The following is a 19648-nucleotide window of genomic DNA, read 5'->3' as shown; positions in this document are numbered from 1 at the left end:
CAGACTCCTCTAAAGTACAGTCAGTTTTACACATCTCTGCTTAAGAAAATAAACTCCCAGAACACCCAAAAGTCAGTAAAGTCTGAACTTGCAACCGAGGCCCATAAGCCTTACTTTGGACTACATTGTAGGGGGGGTTCATATCTGGAAATTCATCAGTTCTTGCAAGATTTCCTACTTTGTGGTTCATTAATTTCCTAGAAATATCAAGCCACAAGTCTAAACGCAGTATCAAAGGCCTTTATGCGATCAGGACTTACGGGAACCTCAGTTTTGGCTTCTATAAAATTTTCCTCACATATAACATTCTGTCTTCATTTGGTTTTAATGGGAAGTCAGTATGTCATGCAACACAACACAAGTTGCAGACACAAAAGAACAGCTTGCAGATAGAAAACATGAACCATAACACTCCAGGAAACAAAGCCCAAATCCCACCAATCCATGGTGGGAAATTGTAATTACTGCTTTCATGAAACTGTCAGTCAAAAAGTCACAGAGAGCTATAAACGGAGAAAGGAAGTCTCACACAGAAATTATAAGGTGTTCTACCCATACGTCAACAATCTCACGTCTCCAACTCTACAGAACTTGCAGGACTGCTTCTGAGGCACCTGATTGGGAAAAATAACTCATGAGATGATAATGCATCATTATCATACCAAGAAATAAGGAACATTTGTGTGCTTAGTGGTATTCTCAGAAGAATGACATGCAGTCATCCAACAGAGAATGGATCATCTCACTATTTGCTTAGAGGGAATCTCTTCTCCCCTCTTATCACATGCACAGTTCCACAGAGATGCAACTTCTTTAAGGTGTGTAGGTCTATTAATTCATAACAATACAGAAACAGAAATGTACCTCCCTCTCCTGCTTTCCACAGCGGCATTAATGCGACCAGAAAATACATTCCTAAATGAAGATATGTCATAACTTAAACTAAACCTACATACACAGAAGATCAGAAAAGGGTGGGGGGACCGAAAAAAATTCCAAAGATAAAAGAAAAAGAGATGATCAACATAAATTGATAAATAAAGAAGTGTTTTCAGAGAAACTGACAAGGAGGACATTCTAGTCCTTCCTGTTGGCATGGAAATTCATGCCCAAGAGCACCTGGAACTCACTGAGTTCTCAAGCTGAGAGTGTGATGTTGAAATCTTGCTCTGGACTGCACTGTAAATGGTTACATTTTTTAAGCAGTCATCACCTCTCATTGATTTTTCTACTATGTGGTCTGCTCCTCTATACAGAAACAAGTAGCCCTAAGTTTAAAGGCCTTATTATAGGTCTCATTCTCAAACTAAATCTTCCGAGGATCTGCAATAGATTATTTTACCTCCTGTTAATTTTTCCTAGCATATGAAATTTTGTGTTAGTTCACTGAGATATTTGCTGCAAAGGAACACTCATGCCTTCTGATGCATTACAGTCCAGAAAAGGAAAAAAAGGAACCACAACATTCCAGGAGAGAAAGGCCTGAAAGGAATTGTAATTACAACTGTGAAGAAGCTTTCCATCACGACATTCCAGAGATAAAGCTTGCACCTCAAGGCAGAGATAATTTCGGCAACAACAGATCTTTGGATGAATTCAATTTGATCTCCCCCTGAAGTGCATCTGGACTGCAATGTCAGGTGCCTCTCCCCTTGAGCAGGGACAACTCTCAAGGCTTGCCACTCCCTAAAAAATACCTTGTGTATTTCACCCATATAGCAAGTAACAGAGTGAACCTTCCCATCAAACTTTGCTAAGATGCACTTCAATGAAATCATACTGAAAACAGTTTTAATAGCAGCTCTGATACTGATTCTTTAAGCAATCTAAATTGCTCATTTGCAACATCTACACATGCATCATCCTTCTAAATGCAGATTTATTGTACAAATGCTCTATTATAAGAAGACTAGCATTGCCTTTCAGTCCAGGGAAACCAGGATCATAGAAAAAAGAATGGCAGAGGCATTGGGATCAGGCATGACATCAAACCATTATTCAGCCAAAACAACATTGACGCACCTGTGTATCAATGTCTTTGTCTCAGCAACTGCACAGCATCAAGGTACGGATGGAAACTGCTCTGCCAGCTTTATAATTTGACCAGCTACCTATTTTTAAGGACTGTCAGCCAAATAAATAACCAGTTCTAGATCATAGTAACCAAGGAAGCCATAGGAAAGCCACAAAAGTGACTTCACATTTCCTGCTACGTCTAATGTAGCAGGTACACAAAAAGAGTGTCTAGTATCGAGAGGCACAGATCTCCAAGTAACATCTTTGGAGAACAAGAAGAGAAAAATGCACAGAAGCACAACAAAGGGATTCGTATACCAGCTAGGGGAAAATGAACATTTACACCAACACTTCAAACTACACAACAGCAAAGTCTTCCAGCTGCTCTCCCTCTGTGCAGACAGAATACTTCAGCATCCTCAAGCACTATGAAAAAAAGGAAGCTACTTTGAAAACAGATACCATTGAAATACATGCTTCCCACACAATCTTTCCTTACGGAGAACAAGGATCACAAAATAGGTCCATGCATAGGACCTTCTCTGCTTAACACACCCACTTCAAGTAACATGAAATGTACTAACCGGTATAAGCAATATGTAGCTCAGATGAAGACTCCGTCATTAGAATCAATTCCAAGACACCATCATTCTTCCTTAGCACATGGGTATTTTGGAAGATAACTCATTTTGCAATCATTAATACCATGTTTGCACCTATGTCCAAGAACTACTTTTCAAAGGAAGAGCTGTACAGGATATAACAGTGGGAAAAGTTGTGAGCACTGATGATGAAAAGCAGCAAAACATTCTCTTCCATAGTGCAAGAGACCCGCAGGGAAAAGCTCCAAGGATTGAAATCTACAAGCCCTGAAAAACTCAAAGGGTTTTTATGACACTTGTAACATGCAATCAATTTTGCCATCAACGCTTGGAAGAACTATCAACTCACTAAAGCTAAAATATGAGCTCTTTTCCAGGAGAAACTGGATAAATGGACAGCATGAAAGATAATAACCACGACATTAATTAATCAATTAATTAATGGCCTCTCGCACTTCCCAACACAAGCAACATTATTTTTCCAGGCTCCTCCACCAGTGGCGGGAACACTGATTGCACGGGCATCCCCTGCCTAGGTCGGCAAAACTCCCTATGCACGACACAGACCAGAGGGGAGTGGCAAGGGGAAGTGTCGCGGAGGCAGCCTGGATTGAGGAACTCACCGGGACAGAGGTGGAATCCACGGGACGAGCGCCGGCAGGGTCCTCCTCCCCGAGCAGCGGCGCGGGCTCGTCGGGCGGCGGCCGGGCCGGCAGGGTGTCGCAGCAGCTGCCGCCCGAGAAGCGCAGCTGGCTCTTGCGCGAGTCGGCCGTGAGCGACACCTCGTGCGAGTAGGACTGCAGGAAGGCGCGCACGCCGTCGATGCCCACGAAGTGCGAGACCGGCACGCCGCGCAAGACGCCGCTGTCGGCCGCCAGCAGCTGCTCGCGGCGCCAGCGGCGCAGGCGCAGCGCCAGCAGCAGCAGCAGGAAGGCGACGAACAGGCAGGACACGGCGGCCACGGCCAGCACGAGCCAGCGCGTCAGGCTGCCGGCCGGCTCGCCCGGCGCCGCCGCCTCGGCCGCGCTGCCCAGCTCGGCCAGCAGCTCGGCCACGCTCTCGGCCAGCACCACGCTCAGCGTGGCCGTGGCCGACAGCGCCGGCCGCCCGTGGTCCTTCACCACCACCACCAGGCTCTGCCGCGCCGCGTCGCGGGCCAGCGGGAAGCGCGCCGTGCGCACCTCGCCGCTGTGCAGCCCCACGCGGAACAGCCCCGGCTCCGTCGCCTTGGCCAGCTCGTAGGACAGCCACGCGTTCTGCCCCGCGTCCGCGTCCACCGCCACCACCTTGGCCACCAGCGCGCCGGGCTCCGACGAGCGCGGCGCCAGCTCCACGCCCGACCAGCCCCCGCCCGACGCCACGGGCGGAGCCGCGGGCGGGTACAGCACCTGCGGCGCGTTGTCGTTCTCGTCCACGATCAGCAGCCGCACCGACACGTTGCTGCTCAGCGCCGGCGCGCCGCCGTCCTCCGCACGCACCCACAGCTCCAGCTCGCGCACCTCCTCGTAGTCGAAGGAGCGCAGCGCGTACAGCGCGCCCGTCTCCGCCTGCACCGACACGTACGACGACAGCGGCGCGCCCCGCACCCGCCCCTCCGACAGCCGGTACCGCACGCGCGCGTTCTGCCCCCAGTCCGCGTCCGTCGCGCGCACCGTCAGCACCAGCGCGCCCGCCGCGTTGTTCTCCGCCAGCCGCGCGCTGTAGCGCTCCTGCGCGAACACCGGCGCGTTGTCGTTCACGTCCAGCACCCGCAGCGCCAGCACCGCGCTGCTCTGCAGCGCCGGCGACCCGCCGTCGGCCGCCCGCACCGTCACGTTGTACTCCGACACCTGCTCCCGGTCCAGCTCTCTCGCTGTCACCACGCTGTAGTAGCTGCCGTGGGAGCTCTGCAGCCGGAACGGGACGTCCCCGTCGAGCGAGCAGCGCACCTCGCCATTAGCCCCCGAGTCGTGGTCCTGCACGTGTAGGAGGGCGACCACGGTCCCCGATGGGGAGTCCTCAGAGATGGCACTTAGTGCCGATCGTACTGAAATCTCTGGCACGTTGTCATTGACGTCTGTCACAGTGATCACAACTTTGGCCGTATCGTAAAGAGCCCCACCGTCATATGCCTGCAGGTCCAGCTCGTAGGTGTCGCCTTCCTCGAAGTTCAGATTTCGCGCGAGGGTAATTGCTCCCGTCTCAGAGTTCAAGTGGAATATCTGCGATGAAATCTTCTTTTTTTTAAAAGAGTATTTCACTTGTCCGTTCAGCCCCTCATCTGCGTCCGTGGCAGTAACAGTGACGAGGACGGAGCCCACGGGCACGTCCTCGGGCACACGCACCGTGTACTCCGCCTGGCTGAACACGGGCGCGTTGTCGTTCACGTCCACCACTGTCACTCGGATCCGAGCCATGCCCGTCCGTGCCGGATCGCCGCCGTCGATCGCCCTCAGCACCAGCTCGTGAAACGCCGCCTCCTCCCGGTCCAGCGCCTTGGCCAGCACCAGCTCGGGACGCTGATCGCCGCCGGAGCCCGCCTGCACGGCCAGCGAGAAGTGCTCGTCGCCGCTCAGCTCGTAGCTCTGCAGGGAATTCAGTCCCAAGTCTGGGTCATGAGCCTCGGCCAGGGGAAACCGCGACCCCGGGGCTGTCATCTCACTCAGTCTCAGATCCGTATCTGCCTCTTGAAAGCTTGGTGCGTTGTCGTTTATATCCGCAATCTGCACTTCGATTTCATAAAACTTCATTTCCCCCTCCACTATCAGCTCACAGCGCAGCACGCATTGCTGCACACTCTCGCACAGCTGCTCTCTGTCGATCCTCTCCGCCGTCACTAAATGTCCCGTCTTCCCGTGCAGAGCGAAATACTGCGTCCTACCCTCTGAGACAACGCGGACGCCGCGGTCTCGGAGCGCCGGCAGCTGCAGCCCCAGGTCCTTGGCCACGTCGCCCACGAACGAGCCCTTGGGCATCTCCTCGGGCACCGAGTAGCGCAGCTGCCCCCACGCCGCCTCCCACGCTGCCAGCAGGACGGCCCAGAGCAGAGCTCGCTGCCGCCGGCCCCAGCGCCTCCCCGCCGCGCACATCTCCGCCGCGGCAGCGCCGGCACCGCAACACCGCGAGCAGCTCCCTACCGCCGACCGCCGATCTGCCTCACGCTCCTTCTCGGGCTCGCCGCTCCCGGCCGCTGCCGCCGGCAGTCCTCCGGCCTCGCTGCAGAACGGTTCCGCACCGCGGGGACGATCGCAGACCGTCCGCCCGCACAGCCAGGAATCCAGCGATCCCGTGACAGAGCCGGGCCGCAGCGGGCGGGGCTGCAGCGCTCCGAGCTTCCTCCCGCTCCTCTCGGTCAACAGCGGCGCCCGCAGCCTCCTGCCCGCACTGCAGGCACCGAGCAATGCCCGCCCTGCCTCTCCCATGGGCTGCTCGCGGGGACTGGATATTTGCCACAGAGATATCGGTTCCCGTGCAGCGGTGACCTCCTGCATTGGCTTTTCTCCAGCCGATCTCTGCTTTGATCCTCCAGATCACGATCGAGAGGAAAACAGAGGCACGCTGTGGGCGTGGTGCCTCTACCGCAGGAGATACTAATCATTTACTAATGGCAATATGTGTAAATTAAAGCATATTTTTCTGATTTCAACCTGTACATTACCGTTAGTCTTACCCTGTTTGTTCAAAAGCATCTTCAATAATAGGGTCTGAGATTGAAAACATTAGATATACATACACACACACACGCGGCTAACCTGAGGTATCAGGCTCATCAGCATAAGCGGGACGAGACCAATTGCATGCTTCTTGAATTCAGGGAGCTAATTGTTACCTGATTATTATAGGTAGAAATAAAGATACAGCTAATACTCTCAAAGGAAAACAGGAAGGAATTCGAATGTTTGAATCTCGTTATCCTCAGTTAAACTTAGTGTTCCTTACTTTTTACACAGGAAGCCAGCCTACTGCTGCATTGCCCCCCAAAACAGGTGGCACTCTTTTCGTTCACTCGGGATGGAGAACGTAACTACCCACACACGTTACCTTTGTGGTTCAAATAGGGAAAATATAAAAACTAACGAACGGGTCTGTGTACAACTATAAACCAGTTTCATTACACCCTTTCTGGATAAATCAACCAGGAAGGAAAAAGCTGCAACATCACTTGTCACTGGTTTTTTTTCTCCTACTCTGTCACGCAGAACGAGCAGTTCTCCTACAGAGTAAGCATCCAAGTTCAATGCTGCAAACACATTTTAATACTTTATAGAGCACAAGTGTTGAAGACAAAAAGTCTCCGCTGAACTTGACTCTGTTATCAAACTTGACTTTGTTATCAAGGAAGAACCAAGTGCCACCGCTGGCTTCCTGCTCTCCATGGAAGGGGGATAGCCCTTTCCTTAACTCAATCATTCATGGAGACAGGAATGTGAACCCCCACAACAATACAACCCCGGGAAACACAGGGAAACACTGCTGCAAGCTCAAAAGAGAGTTGTAGTCAAAGCATTTCAGCTGAAACTAAAGCTGATATGAAGGAAAACTTTAAAAATTCCGTGGATACATGGAGACACAGATGCGGAATTCGCACTGACACCACGCCGAGAAAATGAGGGCAGAAAGGACGAAGTTAGGAAAGCCTCAACAAACAAAAGGAGCGCGCGGCTTTACACACCTGCGGTGCGTCGGGGTCGGCGGGCGGCTCTCCCACGACGGCGGTGCTGCTGTTCGGGCTCGGCTTCTCGCAGGAATCCCCGCCCAGAAGCTCCTCCGCAGACAGGATGGGCACCGGCGGCGGCGGCCAAGCGGCCTCGGGCACGGCGCGCGCCGGCGCCGCCACGCACAGGTTGTAGGAGTAGGGCAAGGTGCCCTCGCAGAAGTCGGCCGGGAAGGCGGCGCCGGCCACCGAGAAGCGCTGCGCGCCCAGGCAGCGCAGCACGGCGGGCGGCCCGGCCCGCCGCAGCCGCGCCAGCACGGCCAGCGCCACGCTCAGCACCAAGAGCGCCGACAGCAGCGCCAGCGCCAGCACCAGGTAGAACTGCAGCTCGCCCGCCGGCGCCTCGGCGCCCGCCGCCCGCTCGCTCAGCTCCGGCAGCGCCTCCTGCAAGCTCTCGGCCAGCACCACGTGCAGCGTGGCCGTGGCCGACAGCGCCGGCTGCCCGTGGTCCTTCACCACGGCCACCACGCGCTGCTTGGCCGCGTCCCTCTCGGACACGGCGCGCGCCGTGCGCACCTCGCCGCTGTGCAGCCCCACGCGGAACAGCGCCGGCTCCGACGCCTGCACCAGCTCGTACGACAGCCACGCGTTGCGCCCCGCGTCCGCGTCCACCGCCACCACCTTGGCCACCAGGTAGCCGGCCTCGGCCGAGCGCGGCACCACCTCGAACGCCGCCGCCGCCGGGGCCGCGCCTCCCGCCGCCGCGCCACCCGCCCCCGCCGCCGGCCACAGCACCCTCGGCGCGTTGTCGTTGCGGTCCAGCACGAACACGCGCACCGTGGCCGTCGAGCTGCGCGCCGGCGAGCCGCCGTCCTGCGCCCGCACCGCCACCGCGAACTCGCGGCACTGCTCGTAGTCCAAGGAGCGCTGCGCGTACAGCGCGCCGCTCCGCGCCTCCACCGACACCAGCGCCGCCGCGCCCGCCGCGCCCGCGCTGCCGCCCGCCAGCCAGTAGCTCACGCGCCCGTTGGCGCCCGCGTCCGCGTCCCGCGCCTGCACGCGCACCACCAGCGCGCCCGCCGCGTTGTTCTCCGCCACGTAGGCGCTGTACGCCGCCTCCTCGAACACCGGCGCGTTGTCGTTCACGTCCGACACCTCCAGCACCAGCTCCGTGCTGCTCCGCAGCGCCGGCCGGCCCCGGTCCCGGGCCACCACCGTCACGCGGTGCTCGGACGCCTCCTCGCGGTCCAGCGCGCTCGCCGTCACCACCTTGTACGAGCCGCCCGAAGACGCCACGATCGACAGCGGCGCCTCGCCCGACAGCTCGCACGACACCTGACCGTTCTCGCCGGAGTCTCTGTCCCGAACTTTCAGCACGGCCACCACGGTGCCGGTCGGTGCGTCCTCGGGCACGGGGCTCGAGAGGGACAGAATGGTGATCTCGGGCGCGTTGTCATTTACGTCCGTGATGTCTATCTGCACCTTGCAATGAGCGTTCAACCCACCGCCGTCCCTCGCCTCGAGACCGAAGATATATTTACTCTTCTCCTCGAAATCGAGGGGACCCGCTGTCCTGATCTCCCCGCTCTCGCTGTCAACAGCGAACAGCGCGAGAACTCCGTCCGGGACGTTGCCGAAGGAGTAGGAGACCCGCCCATTGGTGCCCGCGTCCGCATCCGTCGCCCATACCCGCACCACCGACGACCCCGCTGGCAGATTCTCTGCCACTCGCGCCTCGTAGACGCTTTTGCTGAACACGGGTGGGTTGTCGTTGGCGTCCGTCACGTTTACCCGAATCTGGACAGTCCCAGACCTCACGGGATCCCCGCCATCCACGGCCGTAAGCACCAGCTCAAAGGAGCTCTGCTTCTCCCGGTCCAACGCTTTCTCTAGGACTAATTCCGGCTGCTTGCTTCCGTCCGTGCTCTCCTTTAAAGCCAGAGAGAAGGACGGGTTGCTGGTGAGCTGGTAAGTCAGGAGGGAGTTGCTGCCCACGTCTGCATCTTGAGCAGCCTCCAGGGGGAAACGAGCACCGGGAGGGATTAATTCGCTAATCTCGAGGTCCAGAGAAGCCTTCCTGAAGGCTGGAGGGTTGTCGTTCACGTCCTCGATGGCCACCTCAATGTGGAAAACGTTCAGAGGGTTCTTCACCAGCGCCTCGAAGCTGACAGAGCAGGACGCCGACTCGCCGCACATCTCCTCCCGGTCCAGCCTCTCATTCACGTACAGGTTCCCGTTTTCCTCGCTCACCGTGAAATATTGCTTCTCCTCGCTCAGCCGCAGCTTGCGCGCCGGCAGCTCGTCCGCGCTGAGCCCCAGGTCCCGCGCCAGCGGCCCCACGAGCGAGCCTCTGCCCAGCTCCTCGGCGATGGAGTAGCGGAGCCGCTCCGCCGCCGCCCGGCCCCACAGGCACAGCAGCAGCGCGGGCAGCAGCGCTCGCCCACAGCCCGCAGCGCGCCTCTGCCGCCGCCTCACCGCCATTCTCGCTCGCCGCCGCTCGCCGCGCTCCTGCCTCCTGCCGCCGCCCTGCCTCCCTTCCAGCCGCTCTCGCCACACAGCGCACGGGCCGCCGCAGCGCAGCGAGCCCGCTCTGCCCGCCTCGGACGCCGCTGCTCCCCGCCCAGCGCCGTCTCTCGCCGCCGCCGCCGCCGCCGCTGCCCGTGCCGCTGCCGCTCTGGCCGGCGCCGGGCGAGCGAGCAGCCTGCGGGGGCAGGACGCGGCGGCGGCGGCGGCTCCAGCACCGCTCCTTGGCGGCCAACAGCGGCACCCGGAGGCGCCGCCACGCCACTGCAGCCGCCTTGTGAAAGTTCATTTCCAAAGCGTGTACGGCTACTCACTACGGGGACAGCCCCGTGTCTAGTTGCAACAACAAGAGATGGGCAAACTGTAAACTTACACAATCCAATTGCAACTCTTTTCCAAACCCTCTCTTATCACTTCATGCCAAACTTGCACATCTTTTCAACCTTTCCTGATATTTCACCTTGCTGCCCAGAGTTGTCACTGAGGCCCATGCAAGAGTTCACATTACTCTGAAACGCTCAGGTCTGGGTCTGATTTTGAACAATAATGAACACTGAGGGAGAGATGTGAAGTTCAAAGGCAGTGGACCTGCACTTAGACCCGTGTCACTGTACACACCTGCCAAAGGAAAATACAGCACAAGGCTCTGCAGGCTCTGCACTGTGCACATCCTGGCACTCATTACTCTTTAAGGTGGAGAAACCCTCAGTGCTCTTGGTGGACACTTGAAACTTCAGGGCCTGTCATAATAATTGTCATTATATTTCCCCTGCTGTTATTTGGGGGGCTTCTAGGCATAAGTCCTATCATCAGGTAAGGCCATCTAACAAGAGCATGATCAACTGAAAATTTTACGGTGATTTCTGATGATTCATACACAAATCCAAAACTCCATATGACCTTATTGAGGAAGCTACCTTGGGTCTATGATTTTCAGTTGCTTTGCCAGAACTCTCCCTTAAAAACTTGTGCCCAGAACACCTGGAAATTCACTGAAGCCTAGAGGCATAAGGTAAGAAAACTGCACTGATTTCAAAGGGCCACTAGGTCTCTTTTAATTGTACTGGGTGACTTTCCTAAGCTTCCATATTGCTTTTTTCATAACAACAATGCTTCCTGGCACTTAATAACCCAAAGAAGCCAAACCAAAAACCTCCCACTGCCCCACATGGGGCTGATTATTCCTTACTGTGAGAAATCCAGGTCTGCACAGTGTAGGAAATCACAAAGAGGGGAATGTAGTCCTGTAGTCCCCAAAAGATAAGAACAATCTCCAGGCTGGTGGAACTGGCCATCTGTTCTCTACAATCTGTACTGTGCTCTGGATCTTGGCAGAAGGGGTCCAGAGGTGACTGCTCCTATGCAATAGTGCTCCTTGAGCTTGTCTATGCTTGTTACCCACCTGGAGTCAGCAACGGGTGGGGCTGTGCTCCAGTGTTCTTCACGAGGTCTTTTTGTAACACAGAAGCTCAAATCCCTCACTCATTTCTGACTATCAAGAAAAAAATCCAAAATCTGTGACTGGCCTCCCTGAGGGAAATACTGGATTCCTGGAATATACAGGTGTGTTGTCATATATCTGCCTTAAAAGAAATGTTTCACAAGGCACCTGGAAGTCACCAGTGTCTGAACAAGCAAGTGAGGCTGTTAACTCTTAGTTTGGACTATATAGTAGTCGGTTTTGGTTTTGGAAATGCACCAGTGCTTCCACAGGAAGTATAAACTATTCTACCCATTCATAAACTATTCTACCCATATGTCATCATTCTCATCTGTCTAAAATCCTATTCAACTTTCAGGTTTGTTTATGACTTCATCATTAACAAAAATACCTCGTGAGAAGATAATGCATAATGATCATTCACATAAAGGAGATACAATTGTCTGATCACCCCCTTTCCAAGATGATCTGTAATTATTCAGAAGCACAGGAATGATAAATGGACAAACCAAAAGAAGAGTGGTCAACCAGCAGTGATGTGGTCATTGAATTATTCACGATGGGGAATCTCTTCCCCTCTTTTATTGCACACACTGTTCCACAAAAGCGTGACTTACTCTAAGGCCATGTTTGCATCTCTTCACTCAGAACTAGAACTCAAGGGTCTGCCACTCACATCTCCTGCCTTCCTCACCAGCTATAAGATGACTAAACAAGATACTAAAGGACAAGGCCTTGTTAGATGAAGTTTTGCCACTACTTATAATTAAACCTACATATGGAGAGGAGAAAGAATAAACAGTTATATGAGCTATGCAAGGATGTATTAAGAATATTTTCAGAGAAACTGCTCAGGAGCACAGGTCAGTTTTCACTTCGACCACAGAAATTAATTTCTGAGAGCACCTGGAAGGCATCGAAGTCTCCAGCTGCAAGTCCCTGAGGTCTTACTCTGGACCACAGGGTAAGAAACCCTGACTTTAAAGGCTTTATCATGGGCCTCTTTCTCAAGCTAAGTCTTGTGAGAAAGTTGAACAGGCTTTCTTTTGCACTCTGTTTCTTCATTCTTACACACAGAATTTTGTCTTAGGTAACTGAAGTAAGTATTTCCTGAAAAAACCTCCACTCACAGCTTCTAATGCAAAAGCACTGTCCAAAAACAGGGAGACGGAAGCACAACCTTCCAGGAAAAAATGCCTGAAAGAAAGTTATTACAACTTCAAACAAACTCTCCATTGCCACATTACAGAGAGATATAATTTAGATAAAGAGGTTTCACACAGGAATTAGAAACTTGCAAAGCTGGGCCAAGAACTCTTCTAGAAACACCTGCAAGGAGCAGAGTGATGTGCAAGGGTCTTTTCCCAGACTCCTTTATCAAACAAAGAAAGTTGTGGGCACACGGAGTCTCATGCAGACCTTTCCTGGTTTATGCAATTGACTCTGAGCCAAACAATTTCTCACATAAAGTCAATGTGAGCTGTCATATTTATTGTCTGAAATCTCCCTGCTAGGCAGCATGGCTGCGTGGCGATGACCTCACATTTTATGGGACATCTCTCAAGCTTGGTCCTCGAGGCAGGGAGATCTTTTACTGTAGAAACTGATCGTGATGAGGGTGAGGGTTCAGTCGGGCCCGGCCGGAGATGGATGGATGGACGGAGACGAGAGATCTCTATAAGTAGGTCTTTGGAGCATGCAGTTTATTGCAAAGGGCGTGGGTACAGGGGCACTGCTTAGAGCTGCCAGCTGCAGCTCCAAGCAGGCCCAAGGTGTAGGAGAGAGAGAGATGAATCAAGAGAGCTAGAGCAAGAGGCTGAGAGCTAAGAGAGTAAAGAGCAAGAGAGACGAACTAAGAGAGCTAGAGCAAGAGAGCTAGAGAGTTACTAGCGTGAGAGAGACGAATGAAGAAGAGAATGAGGTCCTTGTTACAATAAAATAAATCATCTTCTGTAGTGAATATTCTAATTCTCACTAGCCAATCTAATACAAGGTACAAATCCTATAGCATTTACATGCAGCCTATAAGAGTTCTTACATTACCATAGAGTGTTACATTTTAACTCCTAAAAACTACTCCTTGGACCCCTTCTGCTGAGCTTAGTAGGGTCTGCTCTGACCCTTGGACCTGTCTGCAAGCCGAGGGTATTGTTCAATCAAGAGGGGATTACCTTCAGCCGGCCATACCATTGTTTTCCAGTTGTTCAGTAACTAAGACTCTATATCTCAAAGGTGGCCTTCATTTCGATGTCGCTCACAGTTTTCATATTCCCAAAATCTTTTGTCAGGCAATCATATTTATAAGGCTTTCCTGTTTCATCTTCCCCAACATTTTACCATTAAGAGATGGGTCCAATTTGAGGCTTCCCTGCAGTGCAGCTGGACTGCACGCCAGGTGACTTTCCCCTAGAACAGTAACACCCCTCAAGACTTGACATTCCTTACCTAAGATGAAGAGATCTTTCATTACCCAAGGTGGCCAGACTCCTCAGCCAAAGCAGAACCTCAGTAAGTGACTGATAAATTAATACTAATGAAATACATGTAGCTAATTCCATTAGAGATAAGCCACAGGTGATATCTGAGGCTATGATTGGACCTGGTTGCATATAAGTTCCATCAGGAGTATAGAAAGTCAGGAGTTTAATTTGATAAGAGTCCTTTAAATGTTTCATCCATGTAGTAATAGAGTGAACCTTGACATCAAACTTTGTTAAAGACACACTTCCACAACATCATATTAAGCCACTTTTGATAATACCTCTGACAGAGATTCTTTAGACAACTGAAATAATTCATTACTGACATTAAACCAGGTGTTATCCTTCTAAATGCAGAGCTATTGGACAAATGCTCTCTTATCAGAGGCCTACCACCTCCTTTCAAAATAGGGAAACCACGATCACAGACAAAAATGGCACACCATGAAATCAAACAAGTCCTCAGTCAAGACCACAATAATCCACCTAATTTCCTAATACGAATTCAACCTCTTGTTCTGCATTCACAGTATTTAGTTGCACGATGGACAAATCCAACTACTGGTCCTATGTCAACTGCAAGTGAAAAAGAAATGGACACTGAAGTGAAGTTCAGCAGTATTTTACAGAACCCGAAGTATATCAAAGTCTTTGTCTTGGCAGCTAAACACCTTCAGGGTGTGAGTAGAAACTGCTCCCCCAGCCTGTTAATTTCAACAGATCCCTTCTTCAAAGTCTATCAGCCAAACTCAGACCCAGTTTTAGAACATGAGAAGCAACAAGGAAGGAATGACAAGCCCACAGAAGGGAAGAAATTATAGCTTAACATTTCAGGCTGTGTCAAATGTAGCAGGTACACAGGAGGGAGTATCTAGTATCATGAGGCACAGATCTCCAAGTAATTTCTTTCAAGAAGATGAAATAGAAAATGCACAGGATCACAACAATGGGATTCCTATAACAAAAAGTGGAAACTGAATGTTTCCACCACCCTTTTAGGCATTTCGAACCACAGCCAAGCAAACCTGTCCTGTCTGTGTGCAGACAGAATGCTTCAGTGTGCTCAAGTATCATGCAAGAGAGGAGCTACCTTTGAAGACAGACATCATTGAAAACTGTTTCCCACACAGCTTCTGCTTATGGAGAAGAGGAATCATAACACAAATACATGCATTAGAATATAAAATGTTCTAGAGGGCATTAGCTACACGTGGTTCAGTTAAAGTCTCAGTCTTCAGAATCAACTCAAAGACAACATCATTCTTCTTCAGCACATGGGCATTTCAGAAGACATGTGACTCTGCAAAAATTAATGCAAACTTTATGCCTACATCCAAGAACCAGCATTCTCAGGAAGAGTTCTATCAGACATAAGAGAGGATTAAATGAGTAAGTTTCTTGCAAATACTTCAAATGTCAAGTAAATTTCTAGCAGAAGTACCCTCTCATCCTTTACCCCGGTTCTAAAAAATCATACTAAAATCACGTTTGAGATCTCTGGTGCTGATTCTCTAGGCAATGTAAATCACTCATTCACAGCATCTACCCACACATCATCTCTCTAAATGCAGAGTTATTGGACAAATGCTCTATTATCAGAGAACTACCACTGTCTTTAAAAACAGAGAAAGCAGGATCACAGAAAAGATGGCACAAGCCATGGTACTGGGCTTAGTATCAAATAATTGTTCAGCTAAAACTGCATTGATTCACCTTTTCCCTGGTATGATGCCATCCTCTGTCCTCCTTGTTCTGCATTCACAGCCTTTACTCACACATTACATGACATAACACCAACAGTTACTTCATAAAAACAAGAGCCACTAATAACATCTGAAGGTTGGTCAAGGCTGAGAAAAAGCATAATTCAACCATGATTAAATTCTCCATCCAGACACAGAAGGACATATAGCAAGAAAAATGATGCTTCATGTGGCAGTTCTTACACACAGAATCTCTGAAGCAACTTTGCACTTCCCTGGGTGTTGCTTGCAGACAAATTCATCAGGGGATTGGCCTCCCCTTTATGGATGCAGGAAAAGGGCACCTGCTGTAAGTGTCACAGGCCTTGGCCACTGCCACGACATGAAGAGACACCCAGCCAGGTGACCGTACAATCCTCTCTTTTCTTGCTTTAGGCCACTCTCTGGCTGACTTTGCACTGACTGCTTATCATGAGTATGTGACAAGCAAGAGCATTGATTCTGCTAAGATGTTCAGACACATTATCAGACACACACAGGCCCACCTTTACCTCATTGTAACAAGCAAGGCAGAATTCAATTGCCAGTCACTGGAAACAGCATGCAGTAGGAAAGCAAACTGATGAACTCAATACTTGTCCATTTTTCACCCTGCCCAAACACTGCACAACATCAAAGCGGCCTCTGAAAAAAAGTTGTGTGCACATCTTCTCCTTATGTAAGAACAAATGTCAAAACATTAACGCATGAAAGAATCTTTTCTGCTCTTCACATTACTCAAAGAAACTTAAATATTCTCAAGTTCATAAGAGATATAGAGATCTGATAAAAACCCAGTCATTAAAGTATCAGCTCAAAGACACCTTCAGCACAAGGGCAATTCAGCAACGAGGTCAACAGATCTGATCAGATACTATCAAATATAAAGGTCCACAATAGGATCCTCCCAAGAAAGTTAACAGCTGCAGAAATCTAGTAATCACCACATACTCTTCAAGGTTATGGCACAGCATGAAACACAGCGATCACATAAGAAACACCATATAAAACCTCCAGTCAGCAACACACCCACTGCTCCCGGCCCCATGCCACCCACTACATGTAACCCTGGGCAGTGAAACAATGCTCGCCTCCTCCCAATTTAGGGCACAGACTACGGGGTGAAACAGCAAGGAAGTAGGAAAGGTAAGCGTCGCTGAAAGAGTATGGCTCAAAGGAACTCACCGGTGCAGCGGCAGGGTCAAGGGGGCGAGTGCAGACGGGGTCCTCCTCCCCGAGCAGCGGTGCGGGCTCGTCGGGCGGCGGCCGGGCCGGCAGGGTGTCGCAGCAGCTGGCGCCCGAGAAGCGCAGCTGGCTCTTGCGCGAGTCGGCCGTGAGCGACACCTCGTGCGAGTAGGACTGCAGGAAGGCGCGCACGCCGTCGATGCCCACGAAGTGCGAGACCGGCACGCCGCGCAAGACGCCGCTGTCGGCCGCCAGCAGCTGCTCGCGGCGCCAGCGGCGCAGGCGCAGCGCCAGCAGCAGCAGCAGGAAGGCGACGAACAGGCAGGACACGGCGGCCACGGCCAGCACGAGCCAGCGCGTCAGGCTGCCGGCCGGCTCGCCCGGCGCCGCCGCCTCGGCCGCGCTGCCCAGCTCGGCCAGCAGCTCGGCCACGCTCTCGGCCAGCACCACGCTCAGCGTGGCCGTGGCCGACAGCGCCGGCCGCCCGTGGTCCTTCACCACCACCACCAGGCTCTGCCGCGCCGCGTCGCGGGCCAGCGGGAAGCGCGCCGTGCGCACCTCGCCGCTGTGCAGCCCCACGCGGAACAGCCCCGGCTCCGTCGCCTTGGCCAGCTCGTAGGACAGCCACGCGTTCTGCCCCGCGTCCGCGTCCACCGCCACCACCTTGGCCACCAGCGCGCCGGGCTCCGACGAGCGCGGCGCCAGCTCCACGCCCGACCAGCCCCCGCCCGACGCCGCGGGCGGAGCCGCGGGCGGGTACAGCACCTGCGGCGCGTTGTCGTTCTCGTCCACGATCAGCAGCCGCACCGACACGTTGCTGCTCAGCGCCGGCGCGCCGCCGTCCTCCGCACGCACCCGCAACTCCAGCTCGCGCACCTCCTCGTAGTCGAAGGAGCGCAGCGCGTACAGCGCGCCCGTCTCCGCCTGCACCGACACGTACGACGACAGCGGCGCGCCCCGCACCCGCCCCTCCGACAGCCGGTACCGCACGCGCGCGTTCTGCCCCCAGTCCGCGTCCGTCGCGCGCACCGTCAGCACCAGCGCGCCCGCCGCGTTGTTCTCCGCCAGCCGCGCGCTGTAGCGCTCCTGCGCGAACACCGGCGCGTTGTCGTTCACGTCCAGCACCCGCAGCGCCAGCACCGCGCTGCTCTGCAGCGCCGGCGACCCGCCGTCGGCCGCCCGCACCGTCACGTTGTACTCCGACACCTGCTCCCGGTCCAGCTCCTTCGCTGTTACCACACGGTAGTAATCCTCAAAAGATTTCTCCAGCCGGAACGGGACGTCCCCGTCGAGCGAGCAGCGCACCTCGCCATTAGCCCCCGAGTCTCTGTCCTGCACATGCAGCAGGGCCACAACAGTTCCCGGTGGGGCGTCCTCCGAGATCTCGTTCAGCTTTGACGATACTGTCAGTTCAGGCGCATTGTCGTTGACATCTGTCACAGTGATCACGACTTTTGTCGTGTCGAAAAGAGCTCCACTATCATGTGCCTGCACCTCCAATTCGTACGAATCGCCTTCCTCGAAATCCAGGATCCTCAACAGCTTGATTGCTCCAGTCTCAGCATCCAGATGGAAAATATCCGATGCTGTGTCCGTCTCTTTCTTCATGGAGTATTTCACCTGTCCGTACAGACCCTCGTCGGCGTCAGTGGCCGTGACGGTGACGAGGACGGAGCCCACGGGCACATCCTCGGGCACACGCACCGTGTACTCCGCCTGGCTGAACACGGGCGCGTTGTCGTTCGCATCCAGCACCGTCACTCGGATCCGAGCCGTGCCCGTCCGTGCCGGATCGCTGCCGTCAATCGCCCTCAGCACCAGCTCGTGAAACGCCGCCTCCTCCCGGTCCAGCGCCTTGGCCAGCACCAGCTCGGGACGCTGATCGCCGCCGGGGCCCGCCTGCACGGCCAGCGAGAAGTGCTCGTCGCCGCTCAGCTCGTAGCTCTGCAGGGAATTCTGTCCTGTATCGGGGTCATGAGCCCTGGGAAGTGAAAACCGCGACCCCGGGGCTGTTGTCTCACTCATTCTCAGTTCAATTTCTGCCTCTCGAAATGTCGGCGCGTTGTCGTTAATGTCCGTGATTTCTACCTCTATTCCATAAACCTGCATCTGTCCCTCCACTATCAGCTCACAGCGCAGCACGCATTTCTCCACCAGCCGGCACAGCTGCTCTCTGTCGATCCTCTCCGCCGTCACTAAATGTCCCGACTTCCCGTGCAGGGAGAAGTATTGAGTCCTACCTCTTTCAATAATGCGAACGCCGCGATCACTGATCTCCGGCAGCTGCAGCCCCAGGTCCTTGGTCACGTCGCCCACGAACGAGCCCTTGGGCATCTCCTCGGGCACCGAGTAGCGCAGCTGCCCCCACGCCGCCTCCCACGCTGCCAGCAGGACGGCCCAGAGCAGAGCTCGCTGCCGCCGGCCCCAGCGCCTCCCCGCCGCGCACATCTCCGCCGCGGCACCGCCGGCACCGCAACACCGCTCCCCGCCGGTCACTCCGCCGATCCCGCTCCTGCTCCTTCTCCGCTCACCTCTTCCGGCACCGCCGCCTCTCTGGAGCCCGGTTCCGCACCGCGGGAACGATCGCAGACCGCTCGCTCGCCGAGCCCAACAGGGAGCGAGTGATCGAGCGGGTCCGCAGCGGGCGGGGCTGCAGCGCTCCGAGCTTCCTCTCGCTCCTCTCGGTCAACAGCGGCGCCCGCAGCCTCCTGCCCGCACTGCAGGCACCGAGCGCTGCCGAGCAATGCCTTGCCCACGAGCAGCTGAGCGGGAAGGAGACATTTGCCGCAGACACCTCCTTCTTTTCCCCAGCCGATCTCTTCTTTTATGCTCGAACACATCATGACCGGGAGGAAAGCAGAGGTGTCTCGTGAGCGGGGTGTTTCTAACTCACAGAAAAATACAATTTGCTACCGGCGATACAGCCAAAGTAAAATATCTTGTCTGCTTTTATTGTGTAGAACTCCTATCCTAATTAGTCTAAAAACACGAGGTGAAGCCGTGCTGCTTGAATGACTGGACCACGA

The 19648-nt window shown here is 53.8% G+C and overlaps 3 protein-coding genes across 3 annotated transcripts; all 3 read right to left on the bottom strand.

Moving 5' to 3' along the window:
* Positions 1–548: 548 nt before the first annotated feature.
* Positions 549–6088, bottom strand: LOC138118381 (protocadherin gamma-A10-like). The gene is made up of 2 exons (XM_069029317.1): positions 3242–6088; positions 549–614 (listed from the first exon to the last, which is right to left on the bottom strand). Exons 1-2 carry the CDS (start codon positions 6086–6088, stop codon positions 549–551), a joined length of 2913 nt encoding a protein of 970 aa, XP_068885418.1.
* Positions 6089–7224: 1136 nt separating this feature from the next.
* LOC138118380 (protocadherin gamma-B5-like) lies at positions 7225–9884 on the bottom strand. The gene has a single exon (XM_069029315.1). The coding sequence runs from the start codon at positions 9730–9732 to the stop codon at positions 7225–7227; it is 2508 nt and encodes an 835-aa protein (XP_068885416.1). The 5' UTR covers positions 9733–9884.
* Positions 9885–14262: 4378 nt separating this feature from the next.
* Positions 14263–19070, bottom strand: LOC138118379 (protocadherin gamma-A10-like). The gene is made up of 2 exons (XM_069029314.1): positions 16623–19070; positions 14263–14271 (listed from the first exon to the last, which is right to left on the bottom strand). Exons 1-2 carry the CDS (start codon positions 19068–19070, stop codon positions 14263–14265), a joined length of 2457 nt encoding a protein of 818 aa, XP_068885415.1.
* Between the last annotated feature and the right edge of the window lie 578 nt (positions 19071–19648).

This window comes from Aphelocoma coerulescens, chromosome 13 (assembly GCF_041296385.1).
Source record: "Aphelocoma coerulescens isolate FSJ_1873_10779 chromosome 13, UR_Acoe_1.0, whole genome shotgun sequence".
Taxonomy (NCBI): Eukaryota; Metazoa; Chordata; class Aves; order Passeriformes; family Corvidae; genus Aphelocoma; species Aphelocoma coerulescens.
This window is presented reverse-complemented; position numbering and strand designations above follow the sequence as displayed.